At 57.4% G+C, this 17,618-nt stretch overlaps 6 protein-coding genes across 6 annotated transcripts; all 6 read left to right on the top strand.

The window, feature by feature from the left end:
- Positions 1-914: 914 nt before the first annotated feature.
- Positions 915-1,637, top strand: LBRM_35_6900 (similarity to endo-1-like protein; the record flags this gene model as incomplete). The annotated part of the gene is made up of 1 exon (XM_001569252.1): positions 915-1,637. The coding sequence occupies one exon, from the start codon at positions 915-917 to the stop codon at positions 1,635-1,637; it is 723 nt and encodes a 240-aa protein (XP_001569302.1).
- A 2,107-nt stretch (positions 1,638-3,744) lies between these two features.
- LBRM_35_6890 (conserved hypothetical protein) lies at positions 3,745-4,929 on the top strand (the record flags this gene model as incomplete). The annotated part of the gene is made up of 1 exon (XM_001569251.1): positions 3,745-4,929. One exon carries the CDS (start codon positions 3,745-3,747, stop codon positions 4,927-4,929), a length of 1,185 nt encoding a protein of 394 aa, XP_001569301.1.
- A 1,468-nt stretch (positions 4,930-6,397) lies between these two features.
- LBRM_35_6880 (conserved hypothetical protein) lies at positions 6,398-8,170 on the top strand (the record flags this gene model as incomplete). Its single annotated transcript, XM_001569250.1, has 1 exon — positions 6,398-8,170. The coding sequence occupies one exon, from the start codon at positions 6,398-6,400 to the stop codon at positions 8,168-8,170; it is 1,773 nt and encodes a 590-aa protein (XP_001569300.1).
- A 995-nt stretch (positions 8,171-9,165) lies between these two features.
- On the top strand, positions 9,166-9,576 carry LBRM_35_6870 (conserved hypothetical protein; the record flags this gene model as incomplete). The annotated part of the gene is made up of 1 exon (XM_001569249.1): positions 9,166-9,576. The coding sequence occupies one exon, from the start codon at positions 9,166-9,168 to the stop codon at positions 9,574-9,576; it is 411 nt and encodes a 136-aa protein (XP_001569299.1).
- A 3,798-nt stretch (positions 9,577-13,374) lies between these two features.
- LBRM_35_6860 (conserved hypothetical protein) lies at positions 13,375-15,477 on the top strand (the record flags this gene model as incomplete). The annotated part of the gene is made up of 1 exon (XM_001569248.1): positions 13,375-15,477. One exon carries the CDS (start codon positions 13,375-13,377, stop codon positions 15,475-15,477), a length of 2,103 nt encoding a protein of 700 aa, XP_001569298.1.
- A 756-nt stretch (positions 15,478-16,233) lies between these two features.
- LBRM_35_6850 (conserved hypothetical protein) lies at positions 16,234-17,433 on the top strand (the record flags this gene model as incomplete). Its single annotated transcript, XM_001569247.1, has 1 exon — positions 16,234-17,433. The coding sequence occupies one exon, from the start codon at positions 16,234-16,236 to the stop codon at positions 17,431-17,433; it is 1,200 nt and encodes a 399-aa protein (XP_001569297.1).
- Between the last annotated feature and the right edge of the window lie 185 nt (positions 17,434-17,618).

Raw genomic sequence — 17,618 nt, 5'->3', positions numbered from 1 at the left:
CTCTCTCTCTGTATACAGGAGGTGTCTGCATCTCATGAGTCGAAGCCCCGCCTCCCCCTCCCCCCCCCCCCCCCCACACACACACAGACAGACCCCACGGCTTCCTCTCTTTTAGCATAATGTGTCTCTTCTCTGCTTTCTCTGCCTTTTCCTGTGACGACATTTGCCACTACGACTTCTTCGTTTCTCCCTCGTATATACTCGCTGTTCCTGCCACCATTCCCCGCCTGCCCTCCGTGTGGTTCCCTGCCCCGATTGTCTTCCCATTTCGGACCTCGTCCATCGTCACTCTTCCTCCTTTTACTATCACGTTGGTGAAAGCGAAGACACCGGCAGCCCACATACGCGGACTGAAAAGCGACCCGTGGCACTTGACTGATGCCCGAGCGTAGCTCAAGAAAGCGGCACGGCCTAGGGCATGCCTCCCGTTCAGTGCTCTCAAAATTGCTACACCTTCTTGAGATCCTGAAAGCCCCTTTGCGTGCGGCGAGCCAAATCTCTTCTCGGTGTCCTGTAAGTCTCCCCTGCCTCTTCCTCACTGAACATGGCTCCTTTGAAGGTGAGCGCACGTGGACCGTGTTGTTCCATCAAGTTGCCACGCTTCACTGTCCTCACACCTCTATGCCTTTTGCTCTCCCTTTCTCTTCACCTGCCAGCATTCGTGTTTCTTCTCCTTGCATCTCCCGTCTTCCGCTCAACCCTGACGCGTGCCGCACGTCACACGCACACAAACAGGCCTCTGCATCCCACACAGGACGCACTCGCTCCTTTCTCTAGTCGTCTTTGTCTTAGCATACCCCCCCCCCCCCGCCCCCTTCGTCGGTGACGCTAGTTTCTCCGTGTACGCCATCCCAAGCGGACCGTACTTCCTAACGATCCTCCCTTACAAACTCCTATTCGAGCAACAAGAAACAATGTCCTCTGAGGACCCGAACCGCTGCTGTCCCACCGAAAAGGGCCCTGCCAAGTGCGACTACACCCCTGTTGGCGGTGACTTCTACATGGTGGGTCCTCACAACAGCAAGGCTGGCGTTGTGGTCGTGAGCGACATCTTCGGCATGTTGGCCAACTCGAAGCGCCTGGCGGACATGCTAGCTGAGCAAGGCTACCTTGTTGTCATGCCAGACTTCTTTGGAGCACAGGCATGGCCCGTGTCAGAATGGCCGGCCGACTTCGAGTCGGCGCGCTGGATCCAGCACAAAGCGAAAATCTCGAATTTTGACACGTTTGCGCCTCGCATGGAAAATGCGATTGCGTTGCTGCGCCAAATGGGATGTGCAAAGGTTGGCGTCATTGGCATGTGTTGGGGGGCGAACCTGACGTTCATGATGGCGGCACAAGGCAAGATCGACGCCGCTGCCACGGCGCACCCGGTCAACTTGACTTCTGACAACGTGAAGGCAGCGAAGGTGCCGGTGCTGGTGATGCCGTCAAAGGATGAGCCTCCCATGGACGAGGTCGAAGCCGCCATCGATGCCCACTCGGTGGCGCCGCACGTGTACGTGCGCTTTGGATCTCTGCCGCACGGTTTCTTTGGTGCCCGCTACGACCCTGACGCGTACACGCCTGAGGAAAGGAAGGATGTGGAGACGGCCCGTGGACTCCTGGTGGACTTCTTCAGCAAGTCACTCCATTAAGCGGCAAACATAAAAACGTTCAGGTGCACATCATTGGTACTGCTACTAGTGCAGGGTAGCTCTACTTCTCTAATGGTCCCTCGGCGGGGCTTCTGTGGGTGCACTGTGAAAGTGTCGGAAAAAGACTTCCGTCTGTGGCGTCCTCACGGTGGACTGCGGCGTGTGGAAGGTGACGTGTGGTTTGATACGTTTGAGTGCTCACGTCTTACATTCACTCCTCTTTTCTCGCGCTTCGTGTTGATTGTCTACCCTCTCCCTCCCGCCACTTCTGAGGGACGAGGGTTGTAGACATCCAAGCACGCCTTTCTACAACCCGGTCACTGTATGGTGCTCTCCTTCTCTCTTCCTCCCCCCTCCCCCCGCTATCGCCTCTCTTTCTCAAGGAGATGGTTCGAGCAGTGGAGCTTTTCCTGCGTGAGAGAAGAAGAGCACAACGCCCGTATCTTTTTTCCTTCCTATTATTCCTTTCATTCATTTTCGCATAACGTGGGACTTGGGCATGTGCGAGTTCTCCCCACACCTCTATATTGTTCCTGTGTCTCCTTTCTCGTATATCATGCTCCATCCGCAGTCGTGTGTGCTTTTTTTCTTTTTGAATTCTTTGCTGCACTCGCGATTCCTTACATCCCCTGTGCAACCCCCCACCCGCCCCACCCTCGAGGCATCGTGGAGCTTTTTGCGTGCGTGTAGGTCCCTTAAGATGTGACGTGGTGCGCAGCTTCACACTGGCCTCGCTATCCTACTGAGCGGCGAAGAGGGTGAACTACCTCTTGGGCGCACACACGGGAACAGGCTCATATCGAGAGCGCATCTTGCACTGATTAACGAAACTGGTCCCAAAAACATTACGCTGGTGTACTCAGCGACGGCTCGTGGCAGTTGCTCATCATTAAATGACCCCCAATGGAGCTTAGGCATGGGGGCAGAAAGCGAATGGAGCAGAGACCTCCAAGTCAGGCAGAGCATCGTGACCGCATCCTACTCGCCCCCTTTCTCGTTCACCGCCAACATTGCAAGAGTACGAAGTGGTCAATTTTCTTCCTCACAGTTCTCAACCGCTCCTGATCTTCTCTTCTCTCTCGCCCACCCCTCGCTTCTGTGTGCCTTTCTCTCTCTCTTCATCATCATCTTCTATGTGGTTGTGATTGACACGCACTGAATTTAACCAGGTTGGTTTCGACCAAAGAGAGTCACCAAAGACGTGGTCCAACCTCTCTTCCATCATCACGCCTACAAGGCAGCACTGAATCTCAATTTCTCTTTTCTCGCACAACTCTCTCTCTCTTACATTCCGCCGCGAGGGAGCCCACGTGCCTACTCGCAGACAGACAGACACGCGCACAAGCATCAGCATAGGTGCGCTGTACGCCGGTACAACGTTCTGTCCCTTTTGGCACTTTGCTGAACGACTGCACCACAGATCAAGCGTCTCTCTCATTCTGTCTTACTTTGTGGAGGACCCCAACGGCTGGGTGGTACACGATAACACATTGCTCTATCTTCGCACAGTGTTATCGCGACTCTCTGTCGTCCTACTCCTCTCCTCCTCCTCTCTCTCTCTCTGATTGGGTGTCACGCTGTCCACAACTTCTTTGCTGTTGTTCTGGTGACTCTCTCCTCCTCGATCGCCTTTCTCGCTGCCTTCTTCAACAGCTCGTCTCCGGCCCCCTCCTTCTCGCCTCTTCGTCGCCGCACTTTGCCCATTATTATTTTTTATGGCTTTCTTCGTCTTGTGTGTCCTTCCCCGGCTATCCTGCTCTTCCCCTTCTCTCTGTCTCCAGTCGTCTCGCTGTTTTTACTGTAACCCCTCCCTCCCTCTCCCCTGTATAGACCTCGGTGTAGTCTGGGCCTGGACCCCTCGCATCTGCCCCTCTATGAAGGGTGGGGTACACTTCACCACTTTTGGCTCTGATTGCTTCCTCATTTTTTAAGCCTGCAAGGGAGCACCTCACTCGCCGCCGTTCCCGCCGCCGACTCACGCTTCCCGCTAGCTGCCTGCTGGAGATAAGTAGGCTTACATTTTGCTTGCGTTCCTTCCGCCCGTGTGCGTGCGCCTGGGTTTTCACCGTCGAAGCACCACCACACGCAGATACGCACCGACAGGGCCATGGACGACAACGAGTTCGAATTTCCGCCGGACCAGCTCGACGACGTCATCGCGAAGCGGCTCTCACCTTACCAAACGGCAATGCCAAACCCGCTGCAGACGTCGTTTGCATACCCCGTCGATAACGTGCCACTTAGCATGCTGGCACAGATTCCACTTGAGCACCTGCCGCCGACCCTGCCCAAGAACCCGCAGAACTTCTCCATTGGGCAGGTGTTGCGCGGCGCTCTCTCCACGTCGCATATGCGCGCTCCTCCAGGAGGCAGCGGTATATCCCGTCCCGGTGCCAGTGTGGCGCCACTTCCGCACTCTCAACGTCTGCACCAGCACAGCCCGACGCACTCGCCGTATCTCATAGCGGGTCCCCCTCCACACCACTCGGCCACGTCAGACGAAGAGGAGCGAGACGGTGGCGCGGAAGACGCGTTTCAGCTCGGCAAGGAGGGTATCGCAGAAGCGCATGGTGGCAGCACGTTGGACTCGACGGAGCTGCAGATGCGCGTGCGCCGCCCCTCCAACCGGCAGGCGCGCATCGACTGGAGCGAGGCGGAGGTGCGCAGCTTCTACCAGGCGCTCTCCCAGTACGGAACAGACTTCAGCGCGATCGCCGTGCTCTTCCCTGGCCGCACCCGCAGAGACATAAAGCGGCTGTATCAGCGTGAAATGCGTCAGAAGCCAAAAGAGGTGCAGGCGGCTCTCAGCCAAAAACACCCTATCGACATGGCCGTCTTCGAGGTACGCTACGAAGCGAAAAAGAAGGAGGCGCAGCAGCTGGTGAAGACAAAGAAGCTGAACGCCGAAGAGCTGGCCTTCCTAGACGAAATTGCAGGCGGGCAGCCATCGGAGAGCGCTGTACCCGTGAAGAGTGAAGAGCTCGAGGCGCCGGTACCAGCGGCTACACTCGGGGATGTGGAGGAAACAACTGCCGCGCCGCCATCTCGTCCGCACAAGCGCCGACGTGAGACACATGACATGGAGGCCAAAGACGGACTGGAGGCGAAACCAGCAACGAACGACACCGCCCCTGCCGCTGACGACGACTTTGACATGGCGCAGGAGTCACTTTTCGACATGGTCATGCATCGCGAGTGCGAAGACAAGGCATCGCTGGACATACTGTTCGCGGCACAGCTACATCAGGGGCAGCAGCAGGCCGCCCTGGAGGACTCAGAGTTCTCTTTGTGAGCAACTGTAGAGCCAAGAAGATGGAAAGCGACGGACTCACCTGGGCAAAATGCGGTGGAGAGACACACAGCGCTGAAATTGGTGGTTAAGGTACACTGCTGTGGATGTGGGTAAAGGGAGTGCGGAGTAGTGGCAGAAATAAGCCTTCCTCTCCTCTTCGGTCTTTTTTTTCGTCATTTACCCTCGTGTACGTGGGGTAGGGGAGGGGGTGAGGCAGTGGAGGAGCAGAACTTTCATAACAGCGCTGCCCATTGATTTGGGCTCTCACGTTCTCTTCTTCCCGCCTCTTCAGCCCACTCCCCTCTCCCTATGCTGTCGCGACCTCTCTTTTCCTGCCTCACTCCTCCATCGAAGCTCTTCGCCCTCTTTCCCCTTTCGCTCTTGGGTTTGCTCCGCGACTCTTGCGCTTGTCGACGGCCTCTTCTGTGGGCCACTTGCCCACCTCCTTCCCCGTCTCAAAGCTGGATGCTTTGCTGCTGGTCTTGCCTCCTGACTCCTCACTCTCCCTCGTTCGCTCCAATTATGGCGTTGCAGTGCTACGTTGCTCTCTGAAGTGCAGCAGGCGGGATCTTCTTTTTCAGAGAGAATGAGAACCGATGCTGTTGTTTGCTGACAACGTGGCGTAGCGAGCTCATCTCGCCTCCTTGCACACCATCGCCACCCACGTGCACCTCGCTCGCTCTCTCTCCCTTGCCTTTTCTCTCACTCTCGGTGTTCGTGGCATTGCGCGCCTGTGGGTATTTGGAGGGTGTGGGACGACGTGATGGGACGTGCGTACTCATGCGTCATTCCATGAGCTCTGTGCTACTCCCTCCCCCCCCCCCCACACACACACTCACGCCCACTCTTGTGCTGAGGCAGCTGCTGCTCTGCTCTCTGGTGGGTATTTCTTGCTTGCCTCTCTCCCTATCGGTCAGCGGAGTGGAGGTGTGGGGGAGTGAGCAGACGGAGTTGTTGAAAGAGAAAAGAAACAGAGCGGATCATGAAGTAGTCGCTGTGGGCCCCCTTTATCATTTGCGTCATGTGCAAATGGCGTCGGTGACTGTGCCATTGCCTCGCCCATTCATGGGCGGAAAGAGCAGCAGTGAAAGTGAGGAACCAAAAGGGAAACACACCTGAGACGGAGAAGGGAGGAAACGCCAACGATGCGCACCCCAGCTGCTGCCTTGATGGCCTTCAGAAACAATCACATGTTTCACCACATCCGTTTCACAAATCGATGCTTGTGTGCGGCATTGTTCTCCACACCCATCATCGAGTGTTCTCCCTTCCGCCTCCCCCCCCCTTCCCTGTGCTTTCCATCTGTTTTCCGGGTCTCCTCCCCTCCCCTCCGTTGCATCCACCCCTCTGACAAGAAGGCTGCGTGCCTCAGCGCTATCCTGAACACCCCTTCTCTCTCTTCACTCCACTGCCGCTCTGCGTGATTTTTCTTTGGGATCGTTTTCTTTCACTTAACTACCTCTTAGTCATGACAGCCATGCTTTGTGCAAGCTGTCAGCACAGCTTCCCGGAGGACATGCTGGCTCCGGCATCCTTCAGCACGCGAGTTGGCCGCTACCTCAGCCGCACAACATCCCTCTTGTGTAAGACTCGCGGCAAGACCAGCGAAGACGACCACCGCCTCTCACAGCTCGTGCAGCTGCTCCAGCAGCTTTGTGGCGTCATGCAGGAGGAAGTACAGATGCTTCACGAACGGCAGAACGACCTCCCCGTGGCCCCATTCTCGTCCTCCACCACTCGAGCAGGGCAGTCGGAGCAACAGTCGAAGAACCGCAGGGCTGCACCGCCCGCCGTGTCCTTCACGTCCACTGGTGACCGCTATCGCAGATCCCCCAGCATGGAGTTGTGCGGCACATCTGACGAGGCTGCCCGGCTACCCTTTATGGGGATGCCCTCCTCTTCCTTTGCCGTTGTCCCTACCGCTTCGTCGCGCGTCATGTTTGAAGGCTCTGTCCCATCGTATCAGTTGAAGCGCATGATCACCGCCCTCGACCTTGTCTCCGCTACGCTGTACAACGTGCTGGAGAGTCTGGCGGTGCAGTGCAGGGCGAGCGTGGCCCTGTTGTGGCTACGGCCACGTCAAAACCTTTCCTCGTCGGAGCTCGTCGCGCCGTTCGTGGTGGGGCGGGACCTCTCGTCACTGGCAAACTCGGCCCCCTACCGCACCCTTGAGTTCTCCATTCCCTGCGTAGCGTGCCAGACCGGCGTGGCACTCAACTTGAAGCCGCAGCCGCACGTCCAGAACGCCGCGAGCTCCTCTGTGGCGGACTTGACGCTGACGGAGCTGATGGAGCACACGAACGCCGCGCAGCTGCTGATGCCGGTGCACGACCGCTACACGGAGCGCCATGCCACAACGCGTGGCTCAACAGTGAATACACCAGCCGTGATAGCGGTAATCCAGTTGATCGGCTCGGCAATCAACCCCGTTCCCTTCCACCGGCGCAACGAGGAGGCCGCCGCGCAAACGGCGACGCTGCTGTCCTTCACCATCTCCTCCTACTACGAGACGATGATAGCGGAATGGTCCAACCGTTTTTACGTGCCCACCACGTTGCACGCGACTGGCAAGTACGCGGCCGGGCTCGATCTTCGGGCCGAAGAGAAGGTGCTGGACGACTTCGCAACCCCACCGCTGCTGATGTTTCGCTCCGCCGTGGGCAATCTAAGCGAGCTCACAAGCGCGAACGAGGCGCGTGATGCCTTGAAGCTATTGGGCCAAAATGCGCTGCGACGGTCCGCGTCGCTTCGCCCCATGGCGACTGTGAAGGACTTGTTTCAGCACGCAACCACTATGGAGACCAACTGGGTGTCGGCAGTGCAGCGGACAACGCGACTCGAGAAAACGGTGGCCGCGCTCAAGGATGACATGCTCCGTCGCGACGTAAGCGCCCTTCAAAAGGCACAAGAGGCGCCGAAATCTCGTGGCACGTCTGCTGGGAGCCGCCCCTGGTCTTCTGCTGAGAAAAAGAATGCAGTGCCACTTCCATCGGTATCCGTGGTGGCACCGGCAGCGAAAAAGAGAAGCTCCTTGAGCAGCGCCGACATCAACATCCCCCTCACACCACCCGTGCCCTACGTAGCCGAGGCTGTCAAAATCGCGGCAGCGGGTTCTCCGTCTGCTGCCGTGTCGGTGCCTCCAAATACTGAGGTACTCAAGGCGGATGAGGTGGATGTACTTGAGGCGGTCACACTACGGCGCCTGCGTGAACTGGGCGTAGACACGTCGATGTTTGAGTAGGATGCCGCGCATATCCTGCAAGTTCTCTGGACTCCTTTATCTTCTTTCCTCGCTCCACTCTGTGAGCCTCGCTGGGTTGTGGCGATGACTCTTGGTCGAGACGGCATGCACCCATGAGGGCGCTGTCTTCTCCGTAATGTGTTGGCGGCATGTATACTACGCATGTAGAACAATCCATGCAGTGCACGCGCGTACATGTGTGCATATCTGTGCGTGCTTCTTTCATCTGCGTGTGACTATCTCTTCTCCTCTCTTACCTGTGCCGCCCCCGAACTGGTCTCGCGTGTGTGTGTATGCGTCTGTGTTTCTTTTATTTCTCCATCTCTTCACCCTCCATCCGCTACCGTCAGCGCCATCGTAGCAGCGCATGCGCATGTGTGTCGCTCTCTACGACACGTATCGCTCTGGGGTGCATGAAAAAAAAAAACACACGACGTACAGCGGCGGCCCCTTGGCATGGTGCACAGGCACCGGCACACATCTTCAGACGAAGTCGCGCTCGTCAGTCGAGAGCCCCACTCCCTGGGCCAGCACTTCCTTTTCTCCTCCTTTTACCTGTGTTTTCTTTTCAGCCAATAGGGGATGACGGCCTCATCCGTTGACGCCGCTACACGCCCGAAACGCACTCGCTACCCGCTGCTCTTCTTCCCATTCGTACTCGCTATCTCTGTCGCCTTGCATCTCTTCGGTTTCTCGCTTGTGCCTGGGTTGGTCAGTGTATCTTGCAATCGCTCTTTACTGCAATTTGCGCTTCGCCATCGTGATCTGCGCTGCTTTGTCCTCCCTGCTGGGCGCCGCGCTCCCTCTTCTCTTTTCCTCTGTGCGGGAACGTTGATGCGTGTCTGAGCTTGAAACTTGTTCAGGGAACACACACACACACACACACACACACGCTTGCTCTCTCTCTCTCTTCCTCTCTCTCTCTCTCTCTCTCTCTCTAGAATCTTCGTTCTTCAGGCAAACAGGGTGAACTCATGCATCCCAACGTGGCCAAGATGCAGCCCGAGACAGGCTACGGCTTCGTGAAACGATGCAGCATTGCGACCTTCTCACTTTGCGTAATCTACGCCAGTGGCATGATTCAGGAGTGCATCACGGCAGAGAAGACCTACAACCTGTTCCTCTACCCCTCCCTACTCTGCATCGCTGCCTTCTTCTCCATGTGGGGGTACACGGCACAATACAAGATCCCGCAGGACCCACTGTGGTATCGTCACCATGAGACATACATGCTGGTTGCATCCGTCCTCATCTGCTTCGGTTTGAGCATGCTGATCGTAGCCATCTACCCCATCTACCGCATATGGAGCTGCGCAATCATCCTTCTCTGGGTAATCTTTATCGGCAACGTGAACGGCGCTGTCACCTACATCATGAACCGCCGTAGCAAGACGAAGTTCACGTAAGCCGTCTCGAGGCACATGGAAAAAAGGCTCAACGGAACGATTTCGCTTCTTCTTGTCCCTGTTCCACTGTGCCGATGTCTCGGCATCCTCACAGCTTGAGGATTCTGCGTTACCGGACAGAGGAAAGCCACTGGAAGAGAAATTGGTGGTGTATTTCCGCATGTCACACGTGATGACACACCACATACTACAGAAGCACCTGCAACGTCAGTGTGCAGTGTTTCTGAGTACCCAGAAAGCCTTCTGCGTTCCTCTGCTTACTCTCTGTCCCTCGCCTTCCTGGCCCACCGCCTGATATCTTTCGCATCATTGTGCTTTTTTTTTCCTGTTTTGGAGTGTGCCGTTGCTGTGCTGCGTATCCTTGTTGAGCCGCGCAACTGATGTTGCTGAAGTGTTTTGGGAGAGTCCGTTCTTCCCGCTGTGAAGCGTTTGGCGTAATGCTACAGTGCTTGCTGCACCCTCTTCCCTTGCTTCCTCTCGCGTTTCCCTCTTCTCCCCCCCCTTTCTCTCTCTCTCCTTCCAAGACTTCCTCGCCTCTGGCATTTCCATCTCATCTCCAGAACGGGACAACGATGCTAGCGGTGACGGTCTTTCAACAAGAACGCGATGTCCGTGGAGGCAGGCACGCCGTAAGAGTGGGGATGAGGAGGACGTGCACGCTCGGCCAGACACACTCACGGCAACGTGTACGTACGCCTGTTCTTTGTTGTTCAAGGAACCGCCGGTGCTCTTGTCGTTCGAGTCCTTTCCCCTTTTCCCTTTCTTTTTCACAACCCATCCCCCATCGCAGTCCTTCCTTCACCTTTCCCGCGTATCCGTATTCCTTTTTTGCTTTCTTTCGCTGTTGCCGAACTTCAGTGTGTGTGTGTGTGTGTGTGCGTGTGTGTGTGTGTGTGCGTGTGTGTGTGTGTGGGTGTGTGTGTGTGTGTGGATGGGTGGGTGTGGGTGTGTGTGTGGGTGGATGTGTGTGGGTGTGTGTGGGTGTGTGTGTGTGTGGGTGGATGTGTGTGTGTGTGCGTGTGCGTGTGTGTGTGTGTGTGTGTGCGTGTGTGTGTGTGTGTGTGTGTGTGTGTGTGTGCGTGTGTGTCTACACCGGCTGTGATTTCTGACGGGTGCGGGTTTTCTCCAGCGTAGACACAGTGCCTGCCAGTATGTGCGTGCCCTCTCACATTGTCTGCTACATTCCACTATGTGCTTTAACCTTGCATGTGTAGGCGTGTGGAGCCGTACACTGGCCATTCGTGACGCTCCCGATTCCTTCTGTGCGTATTCCTCACCATTCCGCTTTTTTTCCTTTAAGGTCGAAGTGTTTCTTTTTTTTTCCTGTTTCTCCAAAGTGGCTGAGTCCCAGCACATCTGAGGTCCTCCCTCCCCGCGGGTCTCGTTTCTCCTGCCTTATGCCTCCTCCTTCCGGCTTACAGCCGCCTAAGTCAAAACGACACGCACAGGACTCCCCGTATTTCTGGAGACACGCCTCTCACATTAGTGCGGCTCAGAAGACGAAAGCCGTGATGCACTACCACAGGGAGAGGGGCGTTGAAGCAGGAGGGGATGTGACCCGGTGCCGCTAGTGATGCCTGGAGCCAAACCATACTCTTTCCGCAGTGCCAACTCGACACTAAATCCCCAATTGCACCACCACTTCCTCCAGACTCCAATGTGGCGAGTCGCCGCACCACATTCTGGAATGCCGCCGCTTGATGCGACGGAGGGGGAAGCATGACGCACAGACCAGATGCAGTGGCTCCGACGGCCCTGACCCGAGGCTGGCCGACTTCCCCCTCGTGCACCCCCGGTGCGCCCCCTAAGCCACCCCCCGGTACTCGCACGACAGACGCCACCACCCCCGTCCTCGAGCAGGACCCCGGATACGGACCCGCGTGGATCGAGGCACGCAGTGTGCGCTCGAGTCCGCCTCGCGCCTATCGCGCAGCACGCATCTGGGGAAAGGGCAAGGAAAGAGAGGGAGAGCCCGTTAGACGCATGGCTCGATTCAGTGGCCGGGCAGTTCGTCCTCGATGACGAGCGTTTAGCCGTGGTGCTACACAGGCAGCTGAGCTGTGGCGGGGGGCGTACACCATTGGACTCGTTCGTGGGAGAGAGACACAATAGGGAACAGATATGTGCACACGCAAGACGACACACCCACACATACAGCTCCGTCTCCGCTTTTTCCGCTGTCCATCGCCTCTGCTTCACTCAGTGCTTTGTCGTTCATCATAACGGGAGGGGTACTGCAGCGTGGTATCTCAGGGCCCGGTGCCCTCAGTCTGGGAGCAGCCAGCCAGGCAGCCCCCCCGGCCTCTGCCAATGCCGGACCACCGCTGCTGTTCACAGGGTCAGGTGCACGCAACGCAGGGATGTCAGAGCGATGTATCGCTGCTGATGTCGGCGGTCAGGTCGTGGATGGAGTGGCGTCGTAGCGACCTGCGAGAGTGAGCCCGTCTGTGCCATCCACTTGATGGGCCGAGTGTCCGCGTGGCTCGAATGTGTCTCACCTGGCACTCGCTGCCTACTAGTGTAGCGAGCCTGAGCCATCGCGGTGGGTTGCACCAGGTGACGACTGGCACGATGGGTGCTGCTGTGAGGCAACCTGCTGAGCAAGGAGTGGGTAGAGTTTGGGGCAGAGGGCCGCGCGTCGGGGACTGGGTGGGTGCATTGCTGTAACGCGCGTGTCTAGGGCTGCTTGGCACCACGCGATGTGGCGTGTGGCCGGTCGGGGGTGGAGTGTCATTTGAGTTCGTGTGTCGGGTGGCAGGGAATGGACACGTTGGGAACACCAGCAATCGCCTCTTCCATTTTTCAACTGCAGCTTCTCTTCTGTGGTGAATGTGTGGGGTACGCATGAAGGCTGAGGGAGGGCGATGCAGAGCAGGAAAGATAAACCATGCCGGGCAGACCTGTGCAGTCGCATGTGTCTAATGCTCTGTCGAAGGCCTCGTCTCTTCGGTCTTTTCGCTTCTTCATGTCACCTCTTCGCATCGCGGTTAGGTTTGTCGCTTTTTTTCGTTGTTGCTTTGCTCTGCGCAGATGTCCTTCTGTCCGTTGGTGTGATAGAGGTGTGCGTGGTCGGTGTGCATGTGTGGGTGGGTGTCTCGCCACTATACCGACACTCACGCACACACACACACACACACCGACCACGTACAGAGAGAGTTCGTTGTCATCTCTTTACAAGAAAGGGCCTACTCGTCAATGTGTTTCTCTGCACGTGCACCTGTGCACGGAGGATGTGCCCTTTACTCCCCTTCGCTTATGGACATGCACAACCGAGCAGCGGACTTCTTCTCGTTGTGCATATGCCTCTTCCTGCGCCGCCAAGAACACGAGCCTGCGTGAGCGAAAGGCTGTAGCTCTAAGCCATAATCAGCGACAAAACAACCAAAAGAGAGAACGTCTCTGCTCTGCCACCTGCACGACATCGATGTGATGATCACCGCAATTAATCCAGCAAGGGCATCACTTCACCTCGAACAACCGCATCACTTGAGTTTACAATCGATCAATTTATGTGAGGCGCGCTGCAACTACTCTTGCAACGTAACTTTCTTTTTTTGCACGACGATGTTGGCTTATGAGGCCCCCCCCCTCCACCTCGTTGTGCAACACGACTTTCCCTGCGGTCTTTCTTCTTCTCGAATGTGCGTTTTCTTCTTGGATGCAAACATTCACATGCGCTCGACTGGGGAGCTCTTATCGTGCTTCCTCGACACACACACACATGCGCACCACGCGTAACGCACCCTTTCAAGGCAACAGCTCAATCTTGCACAACTGACATACGGACAGAGAGACGCAATGAAGACGCTGCTGGGCTCTTCACGTGGCCGCGGCGGCGGCGGCAACTACCGCGGCCGTGGTCGTGGCGGCGGTGGAAACGGCGATAGCCGTTTTGCCGCTCGCTTCACTGACCCTCGCTTCAAGGTGTCCACCCAGGCTGGTCGCCGCCAGTCAAACCGGCGCTCACAGGATGCGGTGGAGAGGGCGGCGCAGAAAGATTCACGCTTTGCGAAGCACTTCCCCTCAGCTGAAGTCGAGGAAGACACGGTGGCGAGTGATACGGGGTCGACTGTTTGTAGTGACATCAGCGAACACAGATCGTCTGCCTCAACCAGCAGTCACAGCAGGGCGCTGAACGAAGAGGACGAGTGCGAATTGCTTCCGCGGGAGGAGGAGGCTGTTTTGGACGACGAGGTGGCCGCCTGGGTGCCTGACGAGGTCGAATTCATCGAAGCCCGTCGTCGCGTCGCCATTGTGAACTGCGACTGGGATCACGTGCGTGCCGTCGACCTTTACGCCATTCTTTTCCACGCCCTTCCACTCGGTGGTCAGCTGCTCGACGTGAGCATTTACAAGAGTGAGTTTGGCAAGCGCATGATGGAGCACGAGAAGAAGCACGGGCCCGATCTGTGGGTGTACGACGGCGATGCGAACGTCGATGTTGATGTCGAGGAGGGCAGCGGTGGCGCGATGCCAGAGGTGGAGGAACTGCCGGAGGACGTCTCCGAAGACGCTGTGAGCGAACCCCGCAGCGACGGTTGGGCTGATGACAACCCGAACATGATGACGGAGCAAGGCGAAGATGGGGAGTGGTTCTCTGGTGGCAAGTACCGGCGGTACGAGATGGACCGCATGAGGTACTACTACGCAGTGGCCACCTTCGACTCGGCTGACACCGCCGCCGTGGTGTACAAAGAACTTGACGGGATGGACATCGAGGCGAGCGGTGTTGTGCTGGACCTCCGCTACATTGATGACGACGAAGTGTTCGAGAGCCCGGTTGGTCGTGCGGACCAAATCCCGACAAACTTCAAGCCACTGGCCTCCTTCAAGACGAGTGCCCTGAGCCAGAGCAAATTCCGCATTTCATGGGACCAAGATGACGTGTTCCGTCACAGGTCCCTGCAAGACTCCTTCATCGGCACCACGGAGGAGGATGACCTAGCAGCCTACCTCGCCCCAGCAGACTCAGACGACGAGGCGGACGGCGACCCGCTCGATCAGGAGAAGAAGGCGCGCGAGAAGCGCAACATCCGCCGCAAGTACGCTGCCTTGTTGGAGGAGGTAGGCGGCATCCCCGAAGACCTGGAGGGGGATCCAGAAGGCAGTGGCGGCGGCAATAGTCTCGAGGATAGCAGCGACGAGGACTCCCTTAACCGCTTCAGCGACGTTGAGGTGGACGGCAATGATGCCAACGAGAAGGGAGATGAGGAGGACGACCAGGGGTCGGTGATGGGCGACATGGAGGCGACATTCGACATGAACGCCGACGCGAAAGCCGCCGACCTGCAGCGCGACGCGCGGCTGAGGCAGAAGATGAAGACTGCCGACCTTGCGAAGCAGGCAGAGCTCAAGTACAAGCTGCGCCGAAAAGAGATGAAGAAGTCCAAGAAGGATATGCTGCGACAGGAGCGGGAGGCAGAGAAGGCGTACCAAGCCGCGCACATAGCCGAGAACCGGCAGAAGCTGAGGGAGTTGATGGGCACCGACGACGGCGCAGTGCGGGTGAGCGGCAAGGAGCGGCGCAAGGCGCACGCAAGACAGGTAAAAGAACGGCTTGCAGAGGAGCGTGCTGCCAAGAAGAAGATGCGCGCTGCGAGCCAATTTGGGGTCACGCAGCACGTTCAGCACACGCAGTGCGAGCAGGAGGCACAGAAGGCGGTAAAGCAGATCGACGAGCGCTTCAAGTCGAAGTTGCTCTCCGACCCGCGCTTTCACTTGGAGGTGTCGCAAAAGGACAAGCGCGTCACGGACGACGTGGCGCTGCTCGCGTCGACAGTCGCGAAGGCGCGTCAAGGCAAGCGTGGGCGTTCTGAAGGCGACGAAAAGCGCACCGCGGCTCGCCAGTCTGTCGACGGCGCCGTCGATTTCTTCTTGACGAGAAGGAGGACTGTGAAGTAGGGGGACTGCGCATGTGAGTCGATAGAGGCTCCCCACCCCCTTCTGCTCACAACTTGCGGCGCCGTCATACACATGATGTACGCCTTTCTCATTATTTACTGTGGTGCCGTAATGATCGAATAAGTAACAATAGAGCACCTCTCTCGAGTAATGGAGCACGGTTGTGGGTGTAGTAGTGTGCGTCTGCGTCGTGCGTGAGATGTGGGGATATTCACAAGAGGGGAGCTTAACCGTCGCTGACTTTAATCAATGCCAAAAGAGCGCGATATCGATTGGGAGTGCATCCCTCCCCCGCTTCCACTGCACCGTCCCCCACACCCCTTCATGGAGGGTATTGATACACGTGCCGTATCGAAAATGGTCGAGCTGAGAGAGAAGTACCTGCAGGTTCGTGCAAGCTGTAGGGCTCTCGCCACCGATTACGTACGAGCACCCGGTGCTTCGGGTACCAACTCCTCCGATGCATCCGTTGTTTTTGGTGAGTCCCGCTGTCATTCGTGATTCTCTCGTTGCAGCCACGGACGTCGGCAGAGGTGCGCAAGCACAGAGACAAGTGCGCCCAACGTGCCGACCCCTTTTCGCTTCCTTTCCACATTCCCTCTTTCCCGTACTGCAATGTCAACAATAAGGCGTCTTCACAACATTGGCGGACTGCGCCTTGGTGCGGCGACTGCCCTTCCCTTCCTCTCGTGTCCGTCGGTACGCGCTAGGTGAGGCTGCCATCCCGCTTATTTGCTTTCTTCCTTCTCTCAAGTCATGTCTGACGTATCGAGCACGTTTCCCTGGGCAACGGTGGATGCGGCGCTGGCGCACGGCGATGCAAGTGGTGCTGCTGCCACCGCATTAGAGGGCTTGCGTGCTTCTCCGTTCGACAGACGCGAGCAGTTCTTCTCTCAGTTATCTTTGGCGCTCCTACCCCGTGCACGTGCGCCAGAGACCGCTAGCTGTGTCGCGGAGGCATGCGAGGCACTCTGGGGAATGCCGGAGTTCCGCTCAAATCGGACATCCGCCTCCAGCGTGACGGGCGAAGCGCTGCTGCTTGCGGTGGTTTTGGCGACGGCCTACACAACGGTTGACAAGCTCGAAAAAGCGATTGCATTCGATGCGGCGGTTCTGCAGTCCTCTGCATTTTTCACGTACGAAGGACTCACCCCGCTGGAGCGCCTGGCCTGCGTCGCCCGCGTCCTGAAGGCTTCGCGAATCACCGCGGACCCGCGTCACACGGACTCGGCGGTGCAGAAGGGAATGTCGCTCTACCACGGGATCGCCGACCGGGCGCGTTACGAAAGCGGTGACGACGAGGTACAACGCCATCGCCACGCGGTTGTGTGCACCTACCTCCTCGAGCTCGGCTTGTATCGCCAAGAACGCCACGATTACCTGCGTGCCTTTCAGTCCTTTTTTGCCCTGCACGAAAACAGAGAAGACGCGGTGGTGCTTCAGCGCTCTGCACTCTGTGCTTTGTGCGTTCGCGCGAGTGAGGCAGAGAGGCAGGCAGCGCTGTACAGCGTCACGCTGCGCGGCAAAGACGCTTTTCTCACACCGTCGCTGTACCATTACGTGCAGGTGGCATACAATGGCCAGCTTTTTAGCGCTGCTGACGTGGAGGGCGTCTTGGCAACTGCCGGGCCCTACTTGCCACAATCGATTCTTCGCAGCGCTCTGCGCGAACACAACATCATCATTCTCGCCAAGACATTCGAGTGTGTGCACTGGCGCTCCCTCTGCGTGCACATGGATGACGAGGGCATCACAGAGGGTGAGTTGTACGACCTTCTCGTGTCTATGGTGCAGGCACAACGAGTCAGCGCTGCAATTTATCAGGACACCGGCTTCATTGAATTTACCAACACCGCCAAGGCACACGCGCAAATCACCGACACCGACGCATTCAACCGCATTTCAGCGGCAGCGACGGCAATCGGCAAGGCACGCCCTGAGCTGCTGCTAGTCTGAGGTAACATTGAAGAGTCCGAATGGGAAGTCTGTGTGTATCTCTCTCTCTCTCTCTCTCTGTGGACCACTCCTTTGACTCTTCGCGCACTCCTGTGCCCGCTTAGACCTGCCGCTTGTTGTCATGACGAGGATCATCAGGGCCACTTGCGTGCACTGGCAATAGACAAAAGAGAATGAGTTAACCC

This window comes from Leishmania braziliensis, chromosome 36 (genome assembly GCF_000002845.2).
Source record: "Leishmania braziliensis MHOM/BR/75/M2904 complete genome, chromosome 36".
Classification (NCBI taxonomy): Eukaryota; Euglenozoa; class Kinetoplastea; order Trypanosomatida; family Trypanosomatidae; genus Leishmania; species Leishmania braziliensis.
This window is presented reverse-complemented; position numbering and strand designations above follow the sequence as displayed.